The sequence below is a fragment of the Haliotis rubra genome, unplaced genomic scaffold, assembly GCF_003918875.1.
Source record: "Haliotis rubra isolate DU_JTF1 unplaced genomic scaffold, ASM391887v1 Scf239, whole genome shotgun sequence".
Lineage (NCBI taxonomy): Eukaryota > Metazoa > Mollusca > Gastropoda > Lepetellida > Haliotidae > Haliotis > Haliotis rubra.
Genome location: NW_025766436.1, coordinates 560,624 through 587,142, shown reverse-complemented (window position 1 = coordinate 587,142; position 26,519 = coordinate 560,624). Strand labels below are relative to the sequence as shown.

At 44.4% G+C, this 26,519-nt stretch overlaps 1 protein-coding gene across 4 annotated transcripts; it reads right to left on the bottom strand.

Annotated features, from left to right (window-relative positions):
• Positions 1-219: 219 nt before the first annotated feature.
• LOC124278523 (heat shock 70 kDa protein 12A-like) lies at positions 220-26,209 on the bottom strand. 4 transcript variants are annotated; one of them, XM_046714245.1, is made up of 11 exons: positions 24,470-26,209; positions 20,436-22,210; positions 15,404-15,625; positions 14,698-14,893; positions 14,386-14,445; positions 4,493-4,615; positions 3,871-4,073; positions 2,790-2,958; positions 2,493-2,621; positions 2,001-2,192; positions 220-1,361 (listed from the first exon to the last, which is right to left on the bottom strand). In XM_046714245.1, exons 1-11 carry the CDS (start codon positions 25,860-25,862, stop codon positions 1,075-1,077), a joined length of 4,749 nt encoding a protein of 1,582 aa, XP_046570201.1. In that variant the 5' UTR covers positions 25,863-26,209; the 3' UTR covers positions 220-1,074. The 4 variants fall into 4 exon arrangements, with proteins under 4 accessions (XP_046570201.1, XP_046570202.1, XP_046570205.1 ...); XM_046714246.1 differs by lacking the exons at positions 2,001-2,192; positions 2,493-2,621 and adding an exon at positions 1,853-1,981 and having other exon boundaries at positions 220-1,553; XM_046714249.1 differs by lacking the exons at positions 2,001-2,192; positions 2,493-2,621; positions 24,470-26,209 and adding exons at positions 1,853-1,981; positions 22,574-22,678 and having other exon boundaries at positions 220-1,553.
• Between the last annotated feature and the right edge of the window lie 310 nt (positions 26,210-26,519).

The window sequence follows — 26,519 nt, the reverse complement described above, 5'->3', positions numbered from 1 at the left end:
GGAACAAGATTTGTCGGAAGCGCCTCTATAATATTAAATTGACCCTTGAAGCGATTTGTGTTACGGAAAAGGTATATCCCTTCTGTAGCCTGCTGTCTTTGTGAAAGGTTGTAAGCTTGGCTGAAAAGTAGTTAGAAACCCGCACCTTGGCACACACTCCAGTCAGTGTTGACTATAGACATATTTGCTGTATCAAGACGGAGATATTCAGACGAAATATTCTATAAAATAGTTGTTTATTGTCATACGAGAATATATAATACAGGCAAATGTTGGCATGTTGAATGCTATATTAGCCAACATAGACCAGCTCCAACAGTCCCAATACTAGATGTACACACTATATAGTACCACAACAAGGTAACATGGACATAAGGCTGTATCCTTAAACTACCGCCCAGCTAATGTTTCACCCACATATAGAAGTACAAGGATGGTATTTTCATGCAAACTTTGTTTCATTTGAGATGCAATGGTAAAATAATGTAATCACTTTCAAAATCGACAGTGGATGATGTGAAGATATTTGACATCAGTGCGCCTGACACACAGCCCCGTCGTGAACAGTTTAATGCTATTGCTGTCATAATTCCAGTATCGAAGGTTAGGGGGAAACATTCTTGACTAAACTTTGACGGTAGTGTGGTGTAATGAAAATAATCAACTGTAAAGGATAGCTGGCATCAGTGTCATCGTGGAACCAACATGAAGATGCAGGAAGTCTATAATAATACAAGGACGTCCTCTGACCAATGTCCTATCAAACACTGGGACGCCAGTGGGAATGATCACTTTAAGAATAGGAGAGAATTCCTTGCGGACTTCATACTGCAAGATGGCGGACTCGGCGAATCCTCCCACCAGAAACAGGAATTTCAGATCTGTCCCACAACAACACACTTGTCTCTGGTCACATATAATAACTGTTACGTTCACTGACACAAAATAACCTGGAATCCTCACCTCTACACAATGTAGTCAAGACGCAATAATTACACGGATCAGTACCTCGAATTACGCCCACCTGAATAGTTAACAACTCGGTACAGTTAATTAAGTTAGATGTGAAGTATATCACTTATTGAGGAAGTCTATGCTAGCTCGGACACATTTCCCCGTAGCAACATCCAAGGCGCTCACTTTGATCTCCGTATCTCCGAACATCATCCTAGCTTGGATCTCACGTCGGCTAGGCAGGTGATCAGCATCCTCATCCGACAAGTCCAGGCATAAAGTGCCGCACTTCCTCACACCAGGGTCTGTGATGAAGGCTGAATCTTTACTGTCACTCGAGTAGATATGTATGACACTAACCATCTGATTGGCCTTTGCAGGCGTGTAACTGCGAATAACTGTGTCGCCTAATGTGATTGGTTGATCGTCATGAACAAACACGTCGAACACATCAGTGCACCAATCAACGCCTTCTCTGTGGACCAGCTTGCTAGTTGGATGACGGGACGGGGTGAATCGGTTAAGAACGCCAACTCCATACGTTAACCGTGACCTTCTGACGTTAACAACTGTTGGGTCAAGGCCAAACAGCACTGCGCCTGTAAATAATATATATGAAAATTGATTCACGAAACTATTCAAAACCTGTAAAAATATATATGTTACAAATTTCCAATATCATGTTCAACAGTGTAATTGCATCTGCAATATTTGTACGTTTCGCTTTCAGCAACTAGGCCTATGCTAAAAGAAGTTCAAATGTTTTTCGAAAATGTACTCTCAAATGTTCTTAAGGGTAACCGACATTTTAATTAATGGAGTGATTTGAGAGTTACACTGACGTCTAGCGAGTAATACTGTGTCGGCTGTTTCATATAAGGGCTGGGTGTTGAAATACCTTTGAGTATGGCCAGGCTGACGCCAGTGGGAATGAGAACTTTAAGGATAGGGGAGAATTCCTTGCGGACTTCATACTGCAATATGGCGGACTCGGCGAATCCTCCCACCAGAAACAGGAATTTCAGATCTGTAACACAATAACACACCTAATGTGATTGGTTGATCGTCATGAACAAACACGTCGAACACATCAGTGCACCAATCAACGCCTTCTCTGTGGACCAGCTTGCTAGTTGGATGACAGGACGGGGTGAATCGGTTAAGAACGCCAACTCCATACGTTAACCGTGACCTTCTGACGTTAACAACTGTTGGGTCAAGGCCAAACAGCACTGCGCCTGTAAATAATATATATGAAAATTGATTCACGAAACTATTCAAAACCTGTAAAAATATATATGTTACAAATTTCCAATATCATGTTCAACAGTGTAATTGCATCTGCAATATTTGTACGTTTTCGCTTTCAGCAACTAGGCCTATGCTAAAAGAAGTTCAAATGTTTTTCGAAAATGTACTCTCAAATGTTCTTAAGGGTAACCGACATTTTAATTAATGGAGTGATTTGAGAGTTACACTGACGTCTAGCGAGTAATACTGTGTCGGCTGTTTCATATAAGGGCTGGGTGTTGAAATACCTTTGAGTATGGCCAGGCTGACGCCAGTGGGAATGAGAACTTTAAGGATAGGGGAGAATTCCTTGCGGACTTCATACTGCAATGTGGCGGACTCGGCGAATCCTCCCACAAGAAACAGGAATTTCAGATCTGTAACACAATAACACAAATAATTCGAATAATACATAAAATGCGCATTGTCGTGATCATACCTTAGGTCGGTATTTTGTGTAAACGACTGTCATCTAAACGCAAACAGAACATACGTGGGACATGAACGACCCACACAAGAACGACCCACACAGGAACGTGACTTACGTCTGGCGTCCGGATTATTGAGGACGTCACCGATGGCGTGTTTAATCTTCTCCATGACGGGGACGAAGAGACATCTCATGGCGTGTGGACTGAGCCGCAGCATACCCTCGGACGACCAGCAGATCTCCTTGTTGCCGTAGCGCTTGACAACACTGTCGATGTGACCACCCTGCAGCATAACGTTCATGTCGTCACTGAATGTATGTTACATCTCATCACCCTGAAGGACAATATCAGGATGTATGTTACATCTCATCACCCTGAAGGACAATATCAGGATGTATGTTACATCTCATCACCCTGAAGGACAATATCAGGATGTATGTTACATCTCATCACCCTGAAGGACAATATCAGGATGTATGTTACATCTCATCACCCTGAAGGACAATATCAGGATGTATGTTACATCTCATCACCCTGAAGGACAATATCAGGATGTATGTTAACCCCTTCCTCTTGCAGGAGTGCCACTGAAAGTGTGTTACATCTCATCACCCTGAAGGACAATATCAGGATGCATGTTAACCCCTTCCTCTTGCAGGAGTGCCACTGAAAGTGTGTTAACTCTCTTCACCCTGAAGGACAATATCAGGATGTATGTTAACCCCTTCCTCTTGCAGGAGTGCCACTGAAAGTGTGTTAACCCTCTTCACCCTGAAGGACAACATCAGGATGCATGTTAACCCCTTCCTCTTGCAGGAGTGCCACTGAAAGTGTGTTAACCCTTTTCACCCTGAAGGACAATATCAGGATGTATGTTAACCCTCTTCACCCTGAAGGACAATATCAGGATGCATGCTAACCCCTTCCTTTTGCAGGAGTACCACTGAATGTATGTTAACCCCCTCTCACAGCATGACGATTGAAGTAGATATTTCTGTGTCTAGTTCAGAATCATAACACCACCCTATGCGATAACAATGTGATATGCCATGTATAGATATGTGAATTCTGGATTTTGTTTGACATGACATATTCTTGATACCCAATGATTGGCAGTTCGCTTGGGTTTATTAAACCCCCATAAACTGCAGGGCCCATGTACTACTCATGTAAAGGACGAAGTGTGTATGTTTACCTTCTGCTTTTTGAAGTAGTCAATGAATGTGAACGGCAGGGACACGTTGAGTGAATTGTTCTTGTAGGGGCTGGCGGAACGTTTCCGGGACTCGAAGTTGATCATGAGGTTGACCCATCCGACTGGGTACTTGGCTTGGTAGTGGGCGATGAAGTCGTGTCCGAAAATATCACACAGCAGGTTCACAAACTCATCGTCCACAGCTGCAAGAGTATATACATGTGTAACACTATTTACTGTTCCTAGATATGTCCTGGCGAATCTCATCTCAATGTAAGGGGTGGGGTAGCCTAGTGGTTAAAGCGTTCGCTCGTCACGCCGAAGACCCGGGTTCGATTACACACATGGGTACAATGTGCGAAGCCCATTTCTGGTGTCCCCCCGCCGTGATATTGCTGGAATATTGTTAAAAGTGGCGTAAAACCATACTCACTCATTCACTCATCTCAATATAATGTGCGATAAGATAGCTCGAAACAACATACTGAGTTACCTGAACTGATATTTTCAAATATTCATGTCAAGTACTGTGATTCTGTCAATAGATCCATTGTCTCATGAACCCCTTTGTACTCCCTTATACTTTGCACCAGTGTCATGTCAACCGTGTTTGGGACCACACCTGTTGCACCATAAGGTCCTCCGGTAGCCTTGTACAGTTCCGTCAGTTTGTTGTCGTTCCCTAGTTCATGCACCGTGATGTCCACTGTCCCGCCTCCACAGTCCACAACCATGTACCGGGTTCCTGTAGGGAAAATACAACAGTGGGTGTTTTCTCATTGTGTTGTAATATTAGGATAATTGTTCTTTGGTCCCAGGTATTGCACAACGCTGCATATACTAGAGCGATGTCTTATACACGAACAGTCCTTTAATAATACACATGTACATGTTCTTTCAGAATTTTAACTTCTGATCTGCAGGTAAAGTGAAACTCTGACAATAATACTACAGAATCACTGATATTCATATTTACTGATACAGTAAGGGACGTCGACAAAACAACGAATTAATATAAGTGGATTGAAACAGCACCGTGAGAAGTGACTGAAATGACACCTCAATAACACCTTAATAAACTAGTGAAAAGCGACTTTTAGGATAAAACATAAATGGGTAAATATCATGCATAAAACAGGGCAAGTTGGATAGATGATTTCACGTGGCGTCAACACAGTGATCCTATCCTCTCTTGATGAAATCAGAGGCTCGAGTGAGTGTCAGGTTCCAACTTGATTATATCAGAACATCTCTCCCCTTATGCAACAAGCTCACTCACTGACCCCTGTGACTCATCTACTCTCACTGACACCTGTGTCTCATCTACTCTCACTGACCCCTGTGTCTATCTACTCTCACTGACCCATGTGTCTCATCTACTCTCACTGACCCCTGTGTCTCATCTACTCTCACTGACCCCGTGTCTCATCTACTCTCACTGACCCCCGTGTCTCATCATTCTCACTGACCCCTGTGTCTCATCTACTCTCACTGTCCCCTGTGTCTCGTCTACTCTCACTGACCCCTGTGTCTCATCTACTCTCACTGACCCCTGTGTCTCATCTACTCCCTGACCTTGTGTCTCATCTACTCTCACTGACCCCCTGTGTCTCATCTACTCTCACTGACCCCTGTGTCTCATCTACTCTCACTGTCCCCTGTGTCTCGTCTATTCTCACTGACCACTGTGTCTCATCTACTCTCACTGACCCCTGTGTCTCATATACTCCCTGACCTTGTGTCTCGTCTACTCTTACTGACCCCTGTGTCTTATCTACTCTCACTGACCCCTGTGTCTCATCTACTCTCACTGACCCTGTGTCTCATCTACTCTCACTGTTCCTGTGTCTTATCTACTCTCACTGACCCCTGTGTCTCGTCTTCTCTCACTGACCCCTGTGTCTCATCTACTTTCACTGACCCCCGTGTCTCATCTATTCTCACTGACCCCTGTGTCTCATCTACTCTCACTGACCCCTGTGTCTCATATACTCTCACTGACCCTGTGTCTCAAATACTCTCACTGACCCCTGTGTCTCATCTACTCTCACTGACCCCTGTGTCTCGTCTACTCTCACTGACACCCCGTGTCTCATCTACTCTCACTGTCCCCCGTGTCTCATCTACTCACTGACCCCGTGTCTCATCTTTCTCTCACTGACCCCGTGTCTCATCTACTCTCACTGTACCCTGTGTTTCATCTACTCTCACTGACCCCTGTGTTTCATCTACTCTCACTGACCCCTGTGTCTCATCTACTCTCACTGACCCCTGTGTCTCATCTACTCCCTGACCTTGTGTCTCATCTACTCTCACTGACCCCCTGTGTCTCATCTACTCTCACTGACCCCTGTGTCTCATCTACTCTCACTGTCCCCTGTGTCTCGTCTATTCTCACTGACCACTGTGTCTCATCTACTCTCACTGACCCCTGTGTCTCATATACTCCCTGACCTTGTGTCTCGTCTACTCTTACTGACCCCTGTGTCTTATCTACTCTCACTGACCCCTGTGTCTCATCTACTCTCACTGACCCTGTGTCTCATCTACTCTCACTGTTCCTGTGTCTTATCTACTCTCACTGACCCCTGTGTCTCGTCTTCTCTCACTGACCCCTGTGTCTCATCTACTTTCTCTGACCCCCGTGTCTCATCTATTCTCACTGACCCCTGTGTCTCATCTACTCTCACTGACCCCTGTGTCTCATATACTCTCACTGACCCTGTGTCTCATATACTCTCACTGACCCCTGTGTCTCATCTACTCTCACTGACCCCTGTGTCTCGTCTACTCTCACTGACACCCGTGTCTCATCTACTCTCACTGTCCCCCGTGTCTCATCTACTCTCACTGACCCCCGTGTCTCATCTTCTCTCACTGACCCCGTGTCTCATCTACTCTCACTGTACCCTGTGTTTCATCTACTATCACTGACCCCTGTGTTTCATCTACTCTCACTGACCCCTGTGTCTCATCTACTCTCACTGACCCCGTGTCTCATCTACTCTCACTGTCCCCTGTGTTTCATCTACTCTCACTGACCCCTGTGTCTCGTCTACTCTCACTGACACCCGTGTCTCATCTACTCTCACTGACACCCGTGTCTCATCTACTCTCACTGACCCCCGTGTCTCATCTTCTCTCACTGACCCCGTGTCTCATCTACTCTCACTGACCCCTGTGTCTCATCTACTCTCACTGACCCTGTGTCTCATCTACTCTCACTGACCCCTGTGTCTTATTTACTCTCACTGACCCCTGTGTCTCGTCTACTCTCACTAACCCCTGTGTCTCGTCTACTCTCACTGACACCCGTGTCTCATCTACTCTCACTGTCCCCCGTGTCTCATCTACCTCTCACTGACCCCTGTGTCTCATCTCTCTCACTGACCCCCGTGTCTCATCTACTCTCACTGACCCCTGTGTCTCATCTACTCTTACTGACCCTGTGTCTCATATACTCTCACTGACCCCTGTGTCTCATCTACTCTCACTGACCCCTGTGTCTCGTCTACTCTCACTGACACCCGTGTCTCATCTACTCTCACTGTCCCCCGTGTCTCATCTACTCTCACTGACCCCCGTGTCTCATCTTCTCTCACTGACCCCGTGTCTCATCTACTCTCACTGTACCCTGTGTTTCATCTACTCTCACTGTCCCCGTGTCTCATCTACTCTCACTGACCCCCGTGTCTCTCCATCTCTCTCACTGACCCCGTGTCTCATCTACTCTCACTGTACCCTGTGTTTCATCTACTATCACTGACCCCTGTGTTTCATCTACTCTCACTGACCCCTGTGTCTCATCTACTCTCACTGACCCCCGTGTCTCATCTACTCTCACTGTCCCCTGTGTTTCATCTACTCTCACTGACCCCTGTGTCTCGTCTACTCTCACTGACACCCGTGTCTCATCTACTCTCACTGACACCCGTGTCTCATCTACTCTCACTGACCCCCGTGTCTCATCTTCTCTCACTGACCCCGTGTCTCATCTACTCTCACTGACCCCTGTGTCTCATCTACTCTCACTGACCCTGTGTCTCATCTACTCTCACTGACCCCTGTGTCTTATTTACTCTCACTGACCCCTGTGTCTCGTCTACTCTCACTAACCCCTGTGTCTCGTCTACTCTCACTGACACCCGTGTCTCATCTACTCTCACTGTCCCCCGTGTCTCATCTACTCTCACTGACCCCCGTGTCTCATCTTCTCTCACTGACCCCCGTGTCTCATCTACTCTCACTGACCCCTGTGTCTCATCTACTCTTACTGACCCTGTGTCTCATATACTCTCACTGACCCCTGTGTCTCATCTACTCTCACTGACCCCTGTGTCTCGTCTACTCTCACTGACACCCGTGTCTCATCTACTCTCACTGTCCCCCGTGTCTCATCTACTCTCACTGACCCCCGTGTCTCATCTTCTCTCACTGACCCCGTGTCTCATCTACTCTCACTGTACCCTGTGTTTCATCTACTCTCACTGACCCCTGTGACTCATCTACTCTCACTGACCCCCGTGTCTTATCTACTCTCACTGACCCCCGTGTCTCATCTACTCTCACTGGCCCCCGTGTCTCATCTACTCTCACTGACCCCCGTGTCTTATCTACTCTCACTGACCCCCGTGTCTTATCTACTCTCACTGACCCCTGTGTCAAATCTATTCTCACTGACCCATGTATCTCATCTACTCTCACTGACCCCTGTGTCTCATCTACTCTCACTGACTCCCGTGTCTTATCTACTCTCACTGACCCCTGTGTCTCATCTACTCTCACTGACCCCTGTGTCTCGTCTACTCTCACTGACCCATGTGTTTCATCACTCTCACTGACCCCCGTGTCTTATCTACTCTCACTGACCCCTGTGTCTCATCTACTCTCACTGACCCATGTGTCTCATCTACTCTCACTGACCCATGTGTCTCGTCCTCTCTCACTGACCCCCGTGTCTCATCTACTCTCACTGACCCCTGTGTCTCATCTACTCTCACTGATCCATGTGTCTCATCTACTCTCACTGTTCCTGTGTCTCATATACTCTCACTGACCCGTGTGTCTCGTCTTCTCTCACTGACCCCCGTGTCTCATCTACTCTCACTGACCCCCGTGTCTCATCTACTCTCACTGACCCCTCCGTCTCATCTACTCTCACTGACCCCGTGTCTCATCTACTCTCACTGACCCCTGTGTCTCATCTACTCTCACTGACCCCTGTGTCTCATCTACTCTCACTGACCCTGTGTCTTATCTACTCTCACTGAACCATTTGTTTCATCTATTCTCACTGACCCCTGTGTCTCATCTACTCTCACTGATCCCCGTGTCTCATCTACTCTCACTGACCCCCGTGTCTCATCTACTCTCACTGACACCTGTGTCTCATCTACTCCCACTGACCCCTGTGTCTGATTTACTCTGACTGACCCATGTGTCTCATCTACTCACTGTCCCCTGTGTTTCATCTTCTCTCACCCCTGTCCTCCTGTGTCTCATCTACTCTCAATGACCCCTGTGTTTCCTCTACTCTCACTGACCCCGTGTCTCATCTACTCTCACTGACCCCTGTGTTCTAATCTATTCTCCTGACCCTGTATCTCATCTACTCTCACTGTCATCCCCGTGCCTCATCTACTCTCACTGGCCCCCTGTGTCTCTATCTGTCCCCGTGCCTCATCTCTCTCACTGACCCTGTGTCTTATCTACTCTCACTGACCCCCGTGTCTCATCTACTCTCACTGAGCCCCGTGTCTAATCTATTCTCACTGACCCATGTATCTCATCTACTCTCACTGACCCATGTGTTTCATCTACTCTCACTGACCCCCGTGTCTCATCTACTCTCACTGGCCCCCGTGTCTCATCTACTCTCACTGAACCATTTGTTTCATCTATTCTCACTGACCCCTGTGTCTCATCTACTCTCACTGATCCCCGTGTCTCATCTACTCTCACTGACCCCCGTGTCTCATCTACTCTCACTGACACCTGTGTCTCATCTACTCCCACTGACCCCTGTGTCTGATTTACTCTCACTGACCCATGTGTCTCATCTACTCTCACTGACCCCTGTGTCTCATCTACTCTCACTGTCCCCTGTGTTTCATCTTCTCTCAATGACCCCTGTGTTTCCTCTACTCCCTGACCTTGTGTCTCGTCTACTCTCACTGACCCCTGTGTTTCATCTACTCTCTGACCTTGTGCCTCATCGCTATTTTCATATCATTCGGTGAACAATCTAGCTACATCTACCGTGCCCCGAACTCAAACTGACCACAGTTCATATATGAACAAGAAGGTGACATGGTTAGGTGGATGGTGAGATGGTGTCATGTATGGTTGTAGATCACCAGTTAGTTGCATAAAAAAGTATGGTAGACGGTGTCATGATTTAATGTGCAGTGGTTGATGGTGAGGTAGATTGTAAGAAGGTTGTATGTGTAATGGTTGATGGTGAGGTAGATTCTAAGAAGGTTGTATGTGTAATGGTTGATGGTGAGGTAGATTGTAAGAAGGTTGTATGTGTAATGGTTGATGGTGAGGTGCTGTATGTATAGCGGTGGATTGTAAGAAGGTTGTATGTGTAATGGTTGATGGAGAGTTGCTGTTTGTATAGTGGTGGATTGTAAGAAGATTGTTTGTGTAATGGTTGATGGTGAGTTGCTGTTTGTAGAGTGGTGCATTGTAAGAAGGTTGTATGTGTAATGGTTGATGAGGAAGTTGCTGTATGTATAGTGGTGGATTGTAAGAAGATTGTTTGTGTAATGGTTGATGGTGAGTTGCTGTACGTACAGTGGTGGATTGTAAGAAGATTGTTTGTGTAATGGTTGATGGAGAGTTGCTGTATGTATAGTGGTGGATTGTAAGAAGATTGTTTGTGTAATGGTTGATGGAGAGTTGCTGTATGTACAGTAGTGGATTGTAAGAAGGTTGTATGTGTAACGGTTGATGGAGAGTTGCTGTATGTATAGTGGTGGATTGTAAGAAGGTTGTTTGTGTAATGATTGATGGTGAGTTGCTGTATGTATAGTGGTGGATTGTAAGAAGGTTGTTTGTGTAATGGTTGATGGTGAGTTGCTGTATGTATAGTGGTGGATTGTAAGAAGATTGTTTGTGTAATGGTTGATGGAGAGTTGCTGTGTGTATAGTGGTGGATTGTAAGAAGGTTGTTTGTGTAATGGTTGATGGAGAGTTGCTGTGTGTATAGTGGTGGATTGTAAGAAGGTTGTTTGTGTAATGGTTGCTGGTGAGCTGCTGTAAGAAGGTTGTAATGATTGTGTATAGTGGTGGATTGTAAGAAGGTTGTTTGTGTAATGGTTGATGGAGAGTTGCTGTATGTATAGTGGTGGATTGTAAGAAGGTTGTTTGTGTAATGGTTGATGGTGAGTTGCTGTATGTATAGTGGTGGATTGTAAGAAGGTTGTTTGTGTAATGATTGATGGTGAGTTGCTGTATGTATAGTGGTGGATTGTAAGAAGGTTGTTTGTGTAATAATGAGTTGATGGTAAGAGTTGCTGTATGTATAGTGGTGGATTGTAAGAAGGTTGTTTGTGTAATGGTTGATGGTGAGTTGCTGTGTGTATAGTGGTGGATTGTAAGAAGGTTGTTTGTGTAATGATTGATGGAGAGTTGCTGTATGTATAGTGGTGGATTGTAAGAAGGTTGTTTGTGTAATGATTGATGGTGAGTTGCTGTATGTATAGTGGTGGATTGTAAGAAGGTTGTTTGTGTAATGGTTGATGGAGAGTTGCTGTATGTATAGTGGTGGATTGTAAGAAGGTTGTTTGTGTAATGGTTGATGGAGAGTTGCTGTATGTATAGTGGTGGATTGTAAGAAGGTTGTTTGTGTAATGGTTGCTGGTGAGTTGCTGTGTGTATAGTGGTGGATTGTAAGAAGGTTGTTTGTGTAATGATTGATGGTGAGTTGCTGTGTGTATAGTGGTAGATTGTAAGAAGGTTGTATGTGTTATGGTTGCTGGTGAGTTGCTGTATGTATAGTGGTTGATTGGAAGAAGGTTGTATGTGTAATGATTGATGGAGAGTTGCTGTATGTATAGTGGTGGATTGTAAGAAGGTTGTTTGTGTAATGGTTGATGGAGAGTTGCTGTGTGTATAGTGGTGGATTGTAAGAAGGTTGTTTGTGTAATGGTTGATGGAGAGTTGCTGTATGTATAGTGGTGGATTGTAAGAAGGTTGTTTGTGTTATGGTTGATGGAGAGTTGCTGTATGTATATTGGTGGATTGTAAGAAGGTTGTTTGTGTAATGGTTGATGGAGAGTTGCTATGTGTATAGTGGTAGATTGTAAGAAGGTTGTTTGTGTAATGGTTGCTGGTGAGTTGCTGTGTGTATATTGGTGGATTGTAAGAAGGTTGTTTGTGTAATGGTTGCTGGTGAGTTGCTGTGTGTATAGTGGTGGATTGTAAGAAGGTTGTTTGTGTAATGATTGATGGAGAGTTGCTGAGTGTGTGTAATATAGTAGTGGTAGATTGTAAGAAGGTTGTTTGTGTAATGGTTGATGGAGAGTTGCTGTATGTATAGTGGTGGATTGTAAGAAGGTTGTTTGTGTTATGGTTGATGGAGAGTTGCTGTATGTATAGTGGTGGATTGTAAGAAGGTTGTTTGTGTAATGGTTGATGGAGAGTTGCTCTGTGTATAGTGGTAGATTGTAAGAAGGTTGTTTGTGTAATGGTTGCTGGTGAGTTGCTGTATGTATAGTGGTGGATTGTAAGAAGGTTGTTTGTGTAATGGTTGATGGAGAGTTGCTGTATGTATAGTGGTGGATTGTAAGAAGGTTGTATGTGTAATGGTTGATGGAGAGTTGCTGTATGTATAGTGGTGGATTGTAAGAAGGTTGTTTGTGTAATGGTTGATGGAGAGTTGCTGTGTGTATAGTGGTAGATTGTAAGAAGGTTGTTTGTGTAATGGTTGATGGAGAGTTGCTGTGTGTATAGTGGTGGATTGTAAGAAGGTTGTATGTGTAATGGTTGATGGAGAGTTGCTGTGTGTATAGTGGTAGATTGTAAGAAGGTTGTTTGTGTAATGGTTGATGGAGAGTTGCTGTATGTATAGTGGTAGATTGTAAGAAGGTTGTATGTGTAATGGTTGATGGAGAGTTGCTGTGTGTATAGTGGTAGATTGTAAGAAGGTTGTGTGTGTTATGGTTGCTGGTGAGTTGCTGTATGTGCAGTGGTGGATTGTAAGAAGGTTGTTTGTGTAATGGTTGATGGAGAGTTGCTGTGTGTATAGTGGTGGATTGTAAGAAGGTTGTTTGTGTAATGGTTGATGGTGAGTTGCTGTATGTATAGTGGTAGATTGTAAGAAGGTTGTTTGTGTAATGGTTGACGGAGAGTTGCTGTGTGTATAGTGGTGGATTGTAAGAAGATTGTTTGTGTAATGGTTGATGGAGAGTTGCTGTGTGTATAGTGGTGGATTGTAAGAAGGTTGTGTGTGTTATGGTTGCTGGTGAGTTGCTGTATGTATAGTGGTGGATTGTAAGAAGGTTGTTTGTGTAATGGTTGATGGAGAGTTGCTGTTTGTATAGTGGTGGATTGTAAGAAGGTTGTTTGTGTAATGGTTGATGGAGAGTTGCTGTGTGTATAGTGGTGGATTGTAAGAAGGTTGTATGTGTAATGGTTGATGGAGAGTTGCTGCATGTGTAAAGTCAGTTACATTGTTATAGAGACCATGGAAATATATTTTACTCCACGTCAGTGATTGTATTAGGGGTACAATCTCGAGTGATGTCGAGCGACATTTATTGAGATTACAGGCTTATTGTTCGAGATATTTGCCGAAAGGGAAGATTCTCGGAGGCTGGTTGTACAAAGGTCGATTCAGTCTGACTAGCATATTATATTCTTGTCATGTGTGGATTGGATACATTTCGAAAACACCGATGTCCTGCCATCTTCCCATACTATTCCTGATTCAAGAACTGAGATTAGCCAGTTTGAAGACCTTCAATGGTGACATGTATGAGTGAAGGTGAGATAACTGTATGATGTAGCTGTGACAGTGAAGTCGTTGGATCATTGTATGAGTTGAGGTGAGATAACTGTATGATGTAGCTGTGACTTTGAAGTTGTCGGATCATTGTATGAGTTGAGGTGAGATAACTGTATGATGTAGCTGTGACAGTGAAGTTGTTAGATCATTGTATGAGTTGAGGTGAGATAACTGTATGATGTAGCTGTGACAGTGAAGTTGTTAGATCATTGTATGAGTTGAGGTGAGATAACTGTATGATGTAGCTGTGACAGTGAAGTTGTTAGATCATTGTATGAGTTGAGGTGAGATAACTGTATGATGTAGCTGTGACAGTGAAGTTGTTGGATCATTGTATGAGTTGAGGTGAAATGGTGAGATGATTTCATGGGTGACGGTGAGTTGGCGAGGTGGTTGTAGTAGTGAAAGTGAGATATTTCAGTGACAAAGAGCCTGGATCTACAGTGACAACGCGTGCTTCACGGAGTGAGAATGGGCCTGTACTGGGACAGGTGCAAGTGTACCTTTAATCTTACTCTCCAGGGGATGGTCGGGGGGCAGATCGAATGGGGGACGGGCAACATCTGCAAGGAGCACGGCGAGTTTCATATTGAAATATGGGTAGTTGAATAAATAAGTATTGACGAAGGTAATATATGGAATTATGAAGAAAGATGTTAAAGCTAGAAGGCATAAAACGCCTTTAGAAGTTGCTAGAATAAAAAGGCATGATTGATATTTGCATGTCAGTTGTTATCGTTTAGCAGTACACAATATACAAGTGTTTTCTCTAGTATGCTTATTATGTGAGTACGCCATGGTGTAATTGTCCATACCGTCCCTGACATCTGTACAGGCAAGGCCGTCGTTCAGAGGTTCCGGCAGAGAGTATCTTGGCGGCTGTAGGGGGCGCCTCTCTGGGTACTCAGGGATCAGTTGGTACATGCGCAGTTTGCGACAATAAATGGAGGCAGCTTCCGGCTCAAGAGCAATGAGAAGCTGATCAGGACAGTCGGGGGAGACGAGGTCAGCCTGGAACACGTGGAGGCAACATAGTGACATTCTGACACCTGTTCCAACAATATTTCAGATTCATATTACCGTATGAACCTCCCGTGAACGACAGCCCAAAGTGATGCATGGTGTTACCCAGTTTAAATGTCACCTATATTCGAGGGTATTGATGATACCTACTGTCCCTGCAAAACATGTTATTAGTTGCCGCTCTCAGCAATATTCCAGTGGTCTGTAAATAATCGAGTCTGGACCAGACAATCCAGTGATCAACAGCATGAGCATCGATTTACGCAATTGGTATACAATGGCATGTGTCAACCAAGTCAGACTGCCTGATCACCCGATGCCGTTAGTCGCCTCTTACGACAAGCATTCGTTGCTGAGACCCATTCTAACCCGGATGTTCACAGGTCACATGTTATTAGTACGTCAAAGATACTAATGCTGCTGTATTGAAACTATGCATGTGGTGTAACCGGAGCGATGGTACAGGGGCAAGGCACTGAAACAGCTGACATGTCTAACCTCATATGCAGCTTGTCTCATGAACTGCTTGGCTGGAGCCTTCCAGATGGCTGGGACCGTGATGACCCATCTGACGTCATCGTTAATGACGGTTATCCCTGACTGGTCAGAAAGCTGCTGAAGGGCGTGTTCCTTGAAGAAGCGGAGGGCCAGGGCGAAGACCTTCAGGGCGGGGAACAACTCACCATTGCTCGCCTTCAGCATCGTGTCCTTGGTCAGGTCCTGCACACAATAGACATCAGCAATACCCATATATATACTGGACAAAATAAGTTAGGGATATTGGTATTTTTATGATTGATAATTTATCAGTGTGTCAATTGATAAATAGATCATTCTTCATAATTTCATTATGTACATATATCCCTAACTATTTTTGTCCAGTATATATGTTACAGTCAATCTGTCAAACCAGTCATTTGGTCAATTGAAAGATTGACTGTAACATATATAGTGTTCCCTTCTGTTGGCACGGGTCAAGTATTGAAACAATGACCTATAGACGATGGTTTGGAATCAGGTAGTGCTCAGCTATATAATGCTATGACAACATGTATCAGCAATTGTTATGATTGCACACTTTGTCAGTGCCTTAAGCGTGTTTGAATCTAACACACTTATATCTAATATCTAGGGCATAAACATGCAGTGTTTCAAATTACATTATTGTAAGACCAAACTGATTTAAAATCTCCCAACGTGGTACGATTGTCAATTTGATCACGTCTGTGAAAGGAGGTGATAGGTTTCCTTAGTGCATTTTTAAATGCAATGGCGTTAAAAAAATACTCTTAAACACAACAAAAACGACTGGGGTGTTTTTTTCAAAGCAACAATTTCAGACATTGTTTACTTATAGCACACACACGCGCGTCTTTGTTACGCGACGAAAAGACTCACCGAGGTGTCCCTTTGGCAATGATTTGTCTCACTGTATTATGACAATTTTGAATTGTATATATCGGCACAAAGTGCGATTTCATAGAGTCAAAAATCAATCGAGTGTTGTTGATATCACCTGTGTTTGTTGTCGAGTCTTGCAGTGTTGATTGTGAAAATATGTTATGAAGCGGTCATAAAATCAGATGCATTTCTTCTATCCGATAGATTTTGTCTCATTTTATCATAGTGTTATTGCTTGTCATTTTCTGGTATAACACGATGCGCCAGCGTGACATTTGAATTGCTATTTTTTCACCACTAACCTATGAAGACTCATCACTTACATTGTTTTCTGCTCAGGTTGTCAGAATGAGGCAATGAGACTTTACTGAGACACTAATGCGCTATAAATGTTATTTTGTTATCAACGTGAAAGATTAGATTCTGAGATTTCTTTGACATGCAATCAGTTGTTGTATATCTGTTTCAATGCCATTGCAGTAAATTCTCTGGCATTAACAATTTTATACGACATATATAGATGACACGTGCAAACGCTGGTGATAATTAACCCGAACGAGTAAGGATGTGTTAGTAAACTTGATTAAGCTGAGATACAGAACAATGGTTGTAAGAAAAATGATGACATCATCTTCCTGCCTTCCCGACTGGTGGAATGCCAGCTCACATACCACATCGGACATGTACATTGTCTGGTGACCTACTGTACCCCAACACAGGTCACACCCATGTCCCCAGACTCCCATAGTCTAGATTATCTTGCCAACAGCTTACTTATATATGTGCTTACCAGGAGGCCCGATCAAGAATATCACAGAAAGACGTAGAATCATTATATCATTACATGACTTTCTGAGATGATAGACACTTCACATACATATAGTAAATGGCAGAAATCGCTACCAATACAGTATTCTTGTCTTCCTGAGAGGATTCTTAACATAATAGAATACTAGTACCGTATTCTTGTCTTCCTGAGGGGATTCTTAACATAATAGAATACCAGTACCGTATTCTTGTCTTGCTGAGGGGATTCTTAACATAATAGAATACCAATACCGTATTCTTGTCTTCCTGAGAGGATTCTTAACATAATAGAATACTAGTACCGTATTCTTGTCTTCCTGAGGGGATTCTTAACATAATAGAATACCAGTACCGTATTCTTGTCTTGCTGAGGGGATTCTTAACATAATAGAATACCAATACCGTATTCTTGTCTTCCTGAGGGGATTCTTAACATAATAGAATACCAATACCGTATTCTTGTCTTCCTGAGGGGATTCTTAACATAATAGAATACCAATACCGTATTCTTGTCTTCCTGTGAGGATTCTGAACGGAACAGGCTCTCAGTACTTCATGCTTGTTTCTGGACAGAATGTGCTCCCTGTAATGCAAGTTTGTCTAGGCTCCAGGTTTGAGAAAAGGACCAACTGCATTGCGGATCGCGGATAATAACTTGCAACTAAGCTTATTTGTGTAACACCGTGTGGACCATTCCTCGTTGATTGAGACAAAGCTTTTACCAGACTCGAGTATGTACATAACGCCATGACACAGCAGAAAGTGTACTGACTGTGACGTAAAAGAACATTCACTCAACCAAATGGCAATGGCTGCGTGTAAATTCATGTCCAAGAGTTATCTAGATGTTTACCGTCAACTATCGGAAGCACTATATATCTTTTCCAAACCATGTTCTTCAGTTATCATACGCGATACACTTGGTTGTAATCTGAATCACCTTGGCAAGCTAAACCAATACATGTACTTCATAGCGTTGTGACATATGAGTCAAATATATGATATGTTGAGTGAACCTCATATTTGGTAACCATTCGGTGTGTGTGTGATCTCATCCCTGTGTTTAGGAAGATACATGGTATCAGAAAAGCAGTTCCGGGTGCAGTCCTACCGCCAGTGTTTGCCCTTAACTCTGAAAAGCTGTAGGCCCTAATTAGGACCCATCAGACTGAGTAGGCCCTATATTATAGCTACAATATAAGTAATTCCCAGCAAACATACAATGTGACAACTAACAAACCGAGTTGAAGAATGATCATATCTCAGTAATCTAAACTGCTCCTCGACAATGAAAGTCGTTTCACTTCCAGACAACAGCTGCTGATCGAGAAAAACAACAACTAGAAACTACCGAATGATATTTCCTGAAAAATAATACTCTTAATTATGAAAAAAGATGTCGGCCATAAAGACCTGCAGAAAACAAAAGCTGTGGGTCCGAGGGGTTTCAATCGGATTCGGGCCTAAGGACCGACGTTAATTTCGAACGCTGCCTACCTCACAGACACCCACTTCATGGGGATTGGAACACAACAATGTTGATTACTAGTATCTGTTGACGGTGCACATAATTTGGAGTACTGCAACCGCCCGATATCTACATGTCAGTCGCCATGCTTTACGCACAGGATGTCGATTTATATTGACTTCTGGATCAACTCGTCAGTACAGCCAGCTCAGATATTCCTAGGTCGGCAAGGATGGAAGCTGTACTTATATTGTCACCTAACTTCCTTGCCTTTGGAAGATGACCTCTCAAATGCACATATACGTTTATTCTTACTTCATATATAGGAACAAAACTATGTCCCCTGACAAACAATCACCATATCCTTCTACTGGTTGACATATATGTGTGCTACAAACACCCAACTTTGACCTCACCCTGTCCCACGTCCTGTAGAATCACGTGACCAGCCTGCTACAAATGCGTCCTTAAAAAGATGCATGCAAGTACATTCTTCCGGTAATTCAAGGGTCATGTATGTACGTATGTGCATAGAAACGCAACAAAAACAACATGTCTTTAGTCTAAAGAAATCTGTACAAAAGTAATTTACATTTCACAATCACATGCAAAGGCAACTGAAAGTGTTCACCTGAAAAATGTGAATAGACGTATAGGATACCTGGATCTTTATGACAATAAACTTTTACATTTGAACATTCCTCGATCACATTACCAATGCCATAAATACCACGAGGCAATCATTATTCTAATTTCTCAATGGATGAAGTATCGCTTATGCAAAATATAGCTTATCTGGAACACATACGTCATGTGCCTCCAATCAGTATGTACATGTGTACAGTACGTATATAGTATTAATTACAGTGAAAAAGTGTTTGACCCTCGATTTTCCAATGCTCCCTACTGCTCTGAAAATTCAATGTGTGCTCTCTTCACGCTGTCATTTACTAAGATTAAGGCAACGCTAGAATTTCATTTTTTGAAAGTTATTTTGCCTTTGCATTAAATACCTTGGTTATGACTGGTGACTGCAAAAAATGCCCTTCTACTGTAAGCTGGACTTTGAGAGTATAGAAAGCCAAACTGTTTGGATTTGCTTAAAATTGATTCCACGTAAATAAGTACATCATCAAACAGATAACATTCAATCTTCAGTAACAGACATGACTCCGATCTAACAGCCCGTCCGCTGTCTGCCATCATTGGTGTAACGCTAAGAATGTGCCGGCTGAGAAACAATGCCATTGTATCATGTGTACAGGTGCATTATCAAACCCAAACAAACTGGGCATGTAAGAACACTACATGATTGTTTTAAACAATAATTAGATAAATTTATTAATCATATTGGCGATAGTGCAAATACATCCAATAATCTGCAATGGCGTTGTTGTGCCCAACCCTCGCTCTCTGATCTCGTGCGACATGAGAACCACCACAAGTCATGCCTATTAGGTTAAAATCCCCCTAGACAATCCAATATTCCCATGCACGCCTTGTACTCCATAACATGACTGTGTATAGGCGAGAGTCCCACTTACCATGTCAACTGAGGCATCGAAAATTCAAACTTTTAAATATAGGCGTTTGGTGTGACAAACATGAAAATAGCAGTATAGTATACATTGTAATAGATTTTAGATTTTGACACTATACTTGACTATTTCCGTGCAAGATATTGAATTCTTAATCATTACATTCATACACTAACTGCAGTTATTTGTTACAAATGCTCCATCATACGATCGCTTTTGAAGACGTGCCACTCTGTGACAGTACACGCTGTATGGGACTGTACGGGGATTTTGTACCTGTGCTGTAGATAAATGTTAGCTGCTATAGCATACTCACTGCATTATGGTGGAGCACCATCTTGAACCTCTCAAAGTACATCCACTTCCTGGCCTCATCCGGGGTCAGATTGTGGTATCGATCTCGGGCTGTAAATCCGAAAGAGTCTAGGTGTCCTTCGGGGTTGAGGAGGATCGTGGTGGGGGTCTTCTGGTTGATGACCCCGGGGTCACCCCCCTCCCAGTTCCGCATCATATGCACGCTCTCAGGATCACGGACGAAACTCAGTGCATACCCACTAAAGGTGGTTCCGAAATCTATGGCAACCACAACAAAATGACCACGATGACGGACAATCGCTGGCACGTCGGCCTCCATGGCCCTAGATGGTGTGGAGTGGGTGAACGAGGCATCGAGCTTGTCGAATCCATTCAGATTGGAGTTGGATGTGGCTGCTAGTGTCTGTGACACGTTTAGTGGGGAGTGTGAGGCCAGGGGGATGAAGGGTGACAGAGACCTGTCACGGGTCCCCTCACGGCTATAGTTACTGAACCTGTGCTTCTTCCCCGTCTTCTTCCTGATGTCATCCGTGGAGGAGAAGCTGCTCTCGCTGTCCGAACTCATGCCTCTGTCTTTCAATGACAGGTGGGGGCGAGGTGCATCCCCCGGGCTGCCAGCTGAGAGGTCAGGGACGGGTATTGGAACGTGCACCGTTTGTTGAGGGGCGTTGGCATTTCCCTCAACACGAGAGTTGCCACTTACCTCACCTTGAATACTTATAGTTGGAGGACCAACATCTGGTGCATTGACCTTCACCTCAGATCCGGCCTTAAGCTCTGGAGCCTTTATACCAATTCCAGAAACTCTAACTCCGTCATTACTTGTCACGTGTCCTGTTACCTGGGATGGTCCACCTGGATCCAGACAGGTAGTAGTACCTGCATCGAGATGTTCGGGCCGTCGATCATTGACACTTTTTGAAATATTCTCCACCTTTTCAGCTTGTCGAATGCCCACAGGTGGTTCGGGATCCTTCACATTCGGCAGACTTGGAGAAAGGTTTGATTTTGATGTTTGACTGGGCTCCACTACTATGTCCTTTTTCATGTCCTTGCTTGTCTTGTCTTTCCCTTTTCTCTTAGGTTTTTCTATCTTCAGTTTAGTTTTATGCTTCCTGAAACCACTGCCACTGGAGGAACTTGTCTCAGACTCGGACGTTGACGACTGTACCCCACCTCCAGTTGGACCATTCTTTACACGATCAAAGGCCAGCTTTATAATACCTGAACTATCACTTGTCTGTGATGTGACATCAGTAGCGGTATTATCCGGAGCTCCAGGGAGATAAATGTTATTACTCCCCGTCGTATCCCCTTTGTCGCTGGCGCCGTCAGTCGAGGGTAGCGGCAGTTGTGGGACAGGGGCACTCGGTGACGTAATAGCCCCTTTACCACCGGGTGAATCAAAACTTGTAGCATCTAATCCAGCAGTGTGCGTTATGTTATCTCTCATATCAATGGCCGCATCACCATCACGTGTCACAACATTGTCGACATCGTCGTTGTTGGACTGCCTACCTGCCTCCATCACGACACCAACATCATCATCAGTGATATCACGCTCTTTGAACCCAGCAGGGGGGCGCAATTCCAGCTGGCCTGCCATAGCCCTTTCTAGAGGAACAGTTCTGAGAGGAGGACCACCCCCTTGTACGTTCACCCCCACCCTACGGGCGCAGTCTGAAGTACTGGACATGTGTGGCTGGTGCTGACTTGCGACTGTGGCGGTCGATGCAGGCTGGGGGTCTGCTGCCAGCTGGGTGGCGGGTCCAGAATCTGGGGAAACAATGGACACGTTTAGATAACAAGGATGGGTTGATCTATTACTCTTTCTTATTGTAGAGGTGGTACTGAGCGACGTCAGGTAGCATAGTCTTTTGCTTCCAAGCAAAAAGTTGATTAAAATATTCTTCAAATGACAAATATTTTATCATGACAACAATTACCAATATTGCAAAGTTTATTCCAATATAGGTCAGTCATCACTGGGGGTATGACTTTATTCCAGTATAGGTCAGTCATCACTGGGGGTATGACTTCTTACGTTATGGTCATACCCTACAGCCTTGAGATGAGGGTTGAAAATAAAGATTTTCGATATCATTATCATGCATGCTTTCTATGGTGCCAGACACTTACCTGGGCCGGTACTTAAATCAATGCATTTGGCAGTGTGTGGAGTTTTACAACCAGCCACGTGTATGCTTAGGCACCAGCGTTCATTACTGCAATGTCGTAAAGGTGGGGTCGTTGCAGGGTCAGGTGAGCTTGGGGGTCAGAGGGGAGGGGTCGCTATTGTCCCACAACATTGTTTAGATAGTCAACTACGCTCATCAACAGGCGCTAGAGCTGAGGTCGCGACACCTGCCACAAACTGACTACATTACGGTGCTGTACCGCTATATGTGCACAGGAAGGGGCATATGAGGCAAACTGTATCAAGCAGTCAACTTAAAGCCTTCATTATTTGTCAGTGTTGATAACTAAACTAAAGGAGTTTAGCAACAATTAAGTAAACCAGAAAATCAAATCTGCCCATGCCCGCAGAAGGGAGACATTCTATATTGTATTCTGTATTCCACATGGCATATAAAGACATATTCACAAAATAATTAAATAACGAAATTCGTGTTGTGTCATTATTTTGTGGATTTCTTTACATATGTACTACTGCACGCTGCTGAACTCCACCTCTAAATATATGGTGTGTAAGTGCGAGCGCGTTCCGTGTGTGAGTGTGTGTGTGTAAGTGTTTGATAATATTATCCAAAGGTACAATTGACATGGTGGCGGAAAGCAGATGTCTTATAACTTGTCGTCATGCGATGCCTGTATGTTCCATGTGACAGGGTTTCCGCCGTGGGTCACAGATTCTGGAGTTATGTGACGGCGGGGAAAATGTTTACGTTCTGCCTGTCACAGCGACGTCGTGTGGTGCAGGTTAACGCAGAAGCGAGCGCGGTTCTATCGCAGCTCAAATGATTGAGAACAACTGATTTGGTGTAGATAGTTTAATATTTAGGTGGTAATAAATACCGGGTAAGTTACGTTTGAAAGGTACCTCACATCAACCGTGTGTCTACGTTATACGTCACATGCCGTTCCGTCGACTGACCCAACGTAAGAACAAACTACAATATGGTTGATGTTTTCAAATTAACGGGTTATGTAGGCTAACGGTGGTTAACCACACTGAAACACTTTAAAAACTCCCTAACAACACGATACGCAGTATATGTTCAAAACATGGACAGCAAGCTAACTGTTTCGTAAGCATGTACAAAGAGAGCGTTATTTGCTAAGTTGTTATCCGTTCTTACTATGGGAGATTTATGCCATACTGTTTGTAATAAAGGCCGCTCAAGATTACCCGCAAACACAGCCAGATAATGTGAAGAGCTCTTGGAGGCCTGCTTGTGTGGTGCTTGTCTCCTTGAGGGGCAACAAGAGCCCATCTCCTCTTAACCTTTGTTGTCCCCCACACTTACATCCAATTACAGGCCTCACTTTGACATTTGGCGTGCGTTAAACCGTTCACATTGAAGTCTGTTTTGCCATGTGATGTGTTTTGGAATCCCAGGAATGGTTTCATTTACAGAAGTGTCAGTATCGGTATCGGGACTGATAATGTCTCATTGATGCCAGTCCTGGTGCTGTAGCCCGTTTAGTTCCAACTATAATCTCATCAAAATAGTTCATTAACCTACGTGCTTGTTTCAGCCTATATACCAACAAAAGCTATTTATAAAGTATTTATGGAGTAGTGTCAAAGTAGTGATGAACTCATACGTACGTCTACATTATCTTTCAGGGAAGATTAAGTTTAGGATGAATTCATTGTTGATGCAGCATTAAAAACATTGATTCCGGAGTATAGGTAAACTTCTTGGGGTTTTTTTTGTAAATGATACGATTAACTACTGTTTGTGTACACCATCCACATTAGTATGTAATACCACCGAAAACTAGATGAATTATTTGACCAAAAGTACTCCTATATTCAGCTTTCCTCGCTGAAAGTCAACTTGTCCTTACCTGCATCAGCTGACATCCCGGGGAATCCATCTTTCTTTACTTCATCCAGACAAACATACGTTCCGGTGTCGACGTCCGACTCGCGGCAATGTCCGGCCCTGCCGAGAATCTGTAACCTGGCACCGTCTGGAAGCAGCCCCGGGGGGTTTAAGGTGAGAGTTATCATCCCGGGTGAACACCCCCATGCCGTCACGTTCCCGTCTACCTGTGGGTACAGACGACGGAGCTCCTTCTTCTCTGGTACCTTGTCCCCCGGCGTTGTTGACACGACGTCATCGTGACGCACCTGCTCCAGTGACGTATCCGGTTCGACCTCTGTAGGTTCTGGCGTTGATGGCGGCGTCTTCGGCAGTCTCCGTGGCTTCTCGGGTTTTGTCTTGACTCTGCTGCATGACGTTAATAAATGTGAAGATAGTGACGATCTGTCTGATGACGTGTTGTGTTTGTCCGTGAGTGTCCTGCTGGAGGCGGTGCTTGTCGACTCGGAATGGTGAGATGAGGACAGGCTAGTAGTCTCTGTCCTCTTGACCGAGAGGAAGCTGCTCTCAGAGTGAGAGGATGACACACTAGAGGTATCAGATGTGTCGTGGTGGACGTTTACGTGGGTGGCAGCGCCGTCGCATGTGCAACTCCGGCAGTGACGAGGGCTGCTCATTATGTCATCAGATTTCTTCTTACCAATGTCAAATATCTTCCTCAGCTTACCTTCTTCGCGGGGCTTCCCATTCCTGTGAACTTCACAAGTATTCTTCTTATGTTTGGTTTTCTTTTTGTCTTTGTTTTTAATTTTCTTTTCCTTTTTTCGTGTTTCTGTTTTCACTTTAACGCCGGATTCAGTGCTGGGCTTCCCTTTGGGCTGCTCAGGGTCACATTCGCTGGTTACCTCTGTCTTACCTACATCTGATAAGTGGGTATGATCACCTCCGACGGCTACATCCAACTCGGCGCTGGTATCAGCAACAACAGCAACGTCAAGTGACGTTGTATTTTCGTCCTGTTTGCATGCTGATTCTTGGTTTGCAGGCGCGATCCCTGATTCTACTCCTGGCTGGTCCAAGGATGGCGCCCTCACCTGTATGTCTTCTTTAATGGACAAAGATTTAGGCTTCTTTGTTTTCGACAATTTTCCTCTCTTGCTCTTTTTCGCATCTCCCTCGAGTGAGTGTACTGAACTAGGACTTCCCTCCCGTGTGTCTTGCTCCTTGGGCGTAGCTAGATCTGTGCTGCTTCCATCACTAAGGTGTAGTGTCGTGTTGCCATTGGCCTGTACACGTAACCAGTCCCTTTCCGAATCTATCTCATTGTCAGTTAGCTTTCTGTACTTCCCCGGCGTGTCTTCTCGCAGCAGTAACGACGTCTGCCGATTGACGTCATATTTCCTTCCCAGAGACATTGTTCCAACTGTTTTATCTCACAAACCTGCTTTGAGAACCTTTTATCTGAATCGTGTCATATATTCAAAAACGCGCTCAGATAACCACTCTTGACTCCACAACATCTTGTAACAATACTACTGGTGCAGGACACTTGCACGTTCACTGAGACTCTGTGTGTCATACACTCCGGTGCGCGTCAAAAGAATTCAAACCCGGCCTTCTCCTACACGACTGAAGTGTTGACTTATCTCCAAGATTCGAATATTCATTGAATATTCAGATATGGTCACCTGCTTCCATGCGTTGTCGGTAACGTCACCATGAGAATGTATACTTGGCGAGATCAGCTAATCAAGTGACGGCGGAGCATGGGAGACATCCCGGCGGCCGCGCGTGGGGGCAGGAACTAGCGGCATAGGTCAGTACGGCGTAATGAGCTGTGTGTTTATTGGATGTTTATAAACCATTTAATTAAGCCCTGACTTGCCCCCAATAAAATCATAAAAGTCCCCCACGAGATGAAGTAGGTGAGAGGCCAATATGATAGGATGACTCTATGTGTCTCAGTGTAAACAGCACGTGAAGCGGACACCCCCCGGAGACGGGGTACCAGGGCAGGGGGGATCCGCGAGAGAGTGGGTAGTAGGGTTGGGCGGTTTGGTCAGACCACGGAC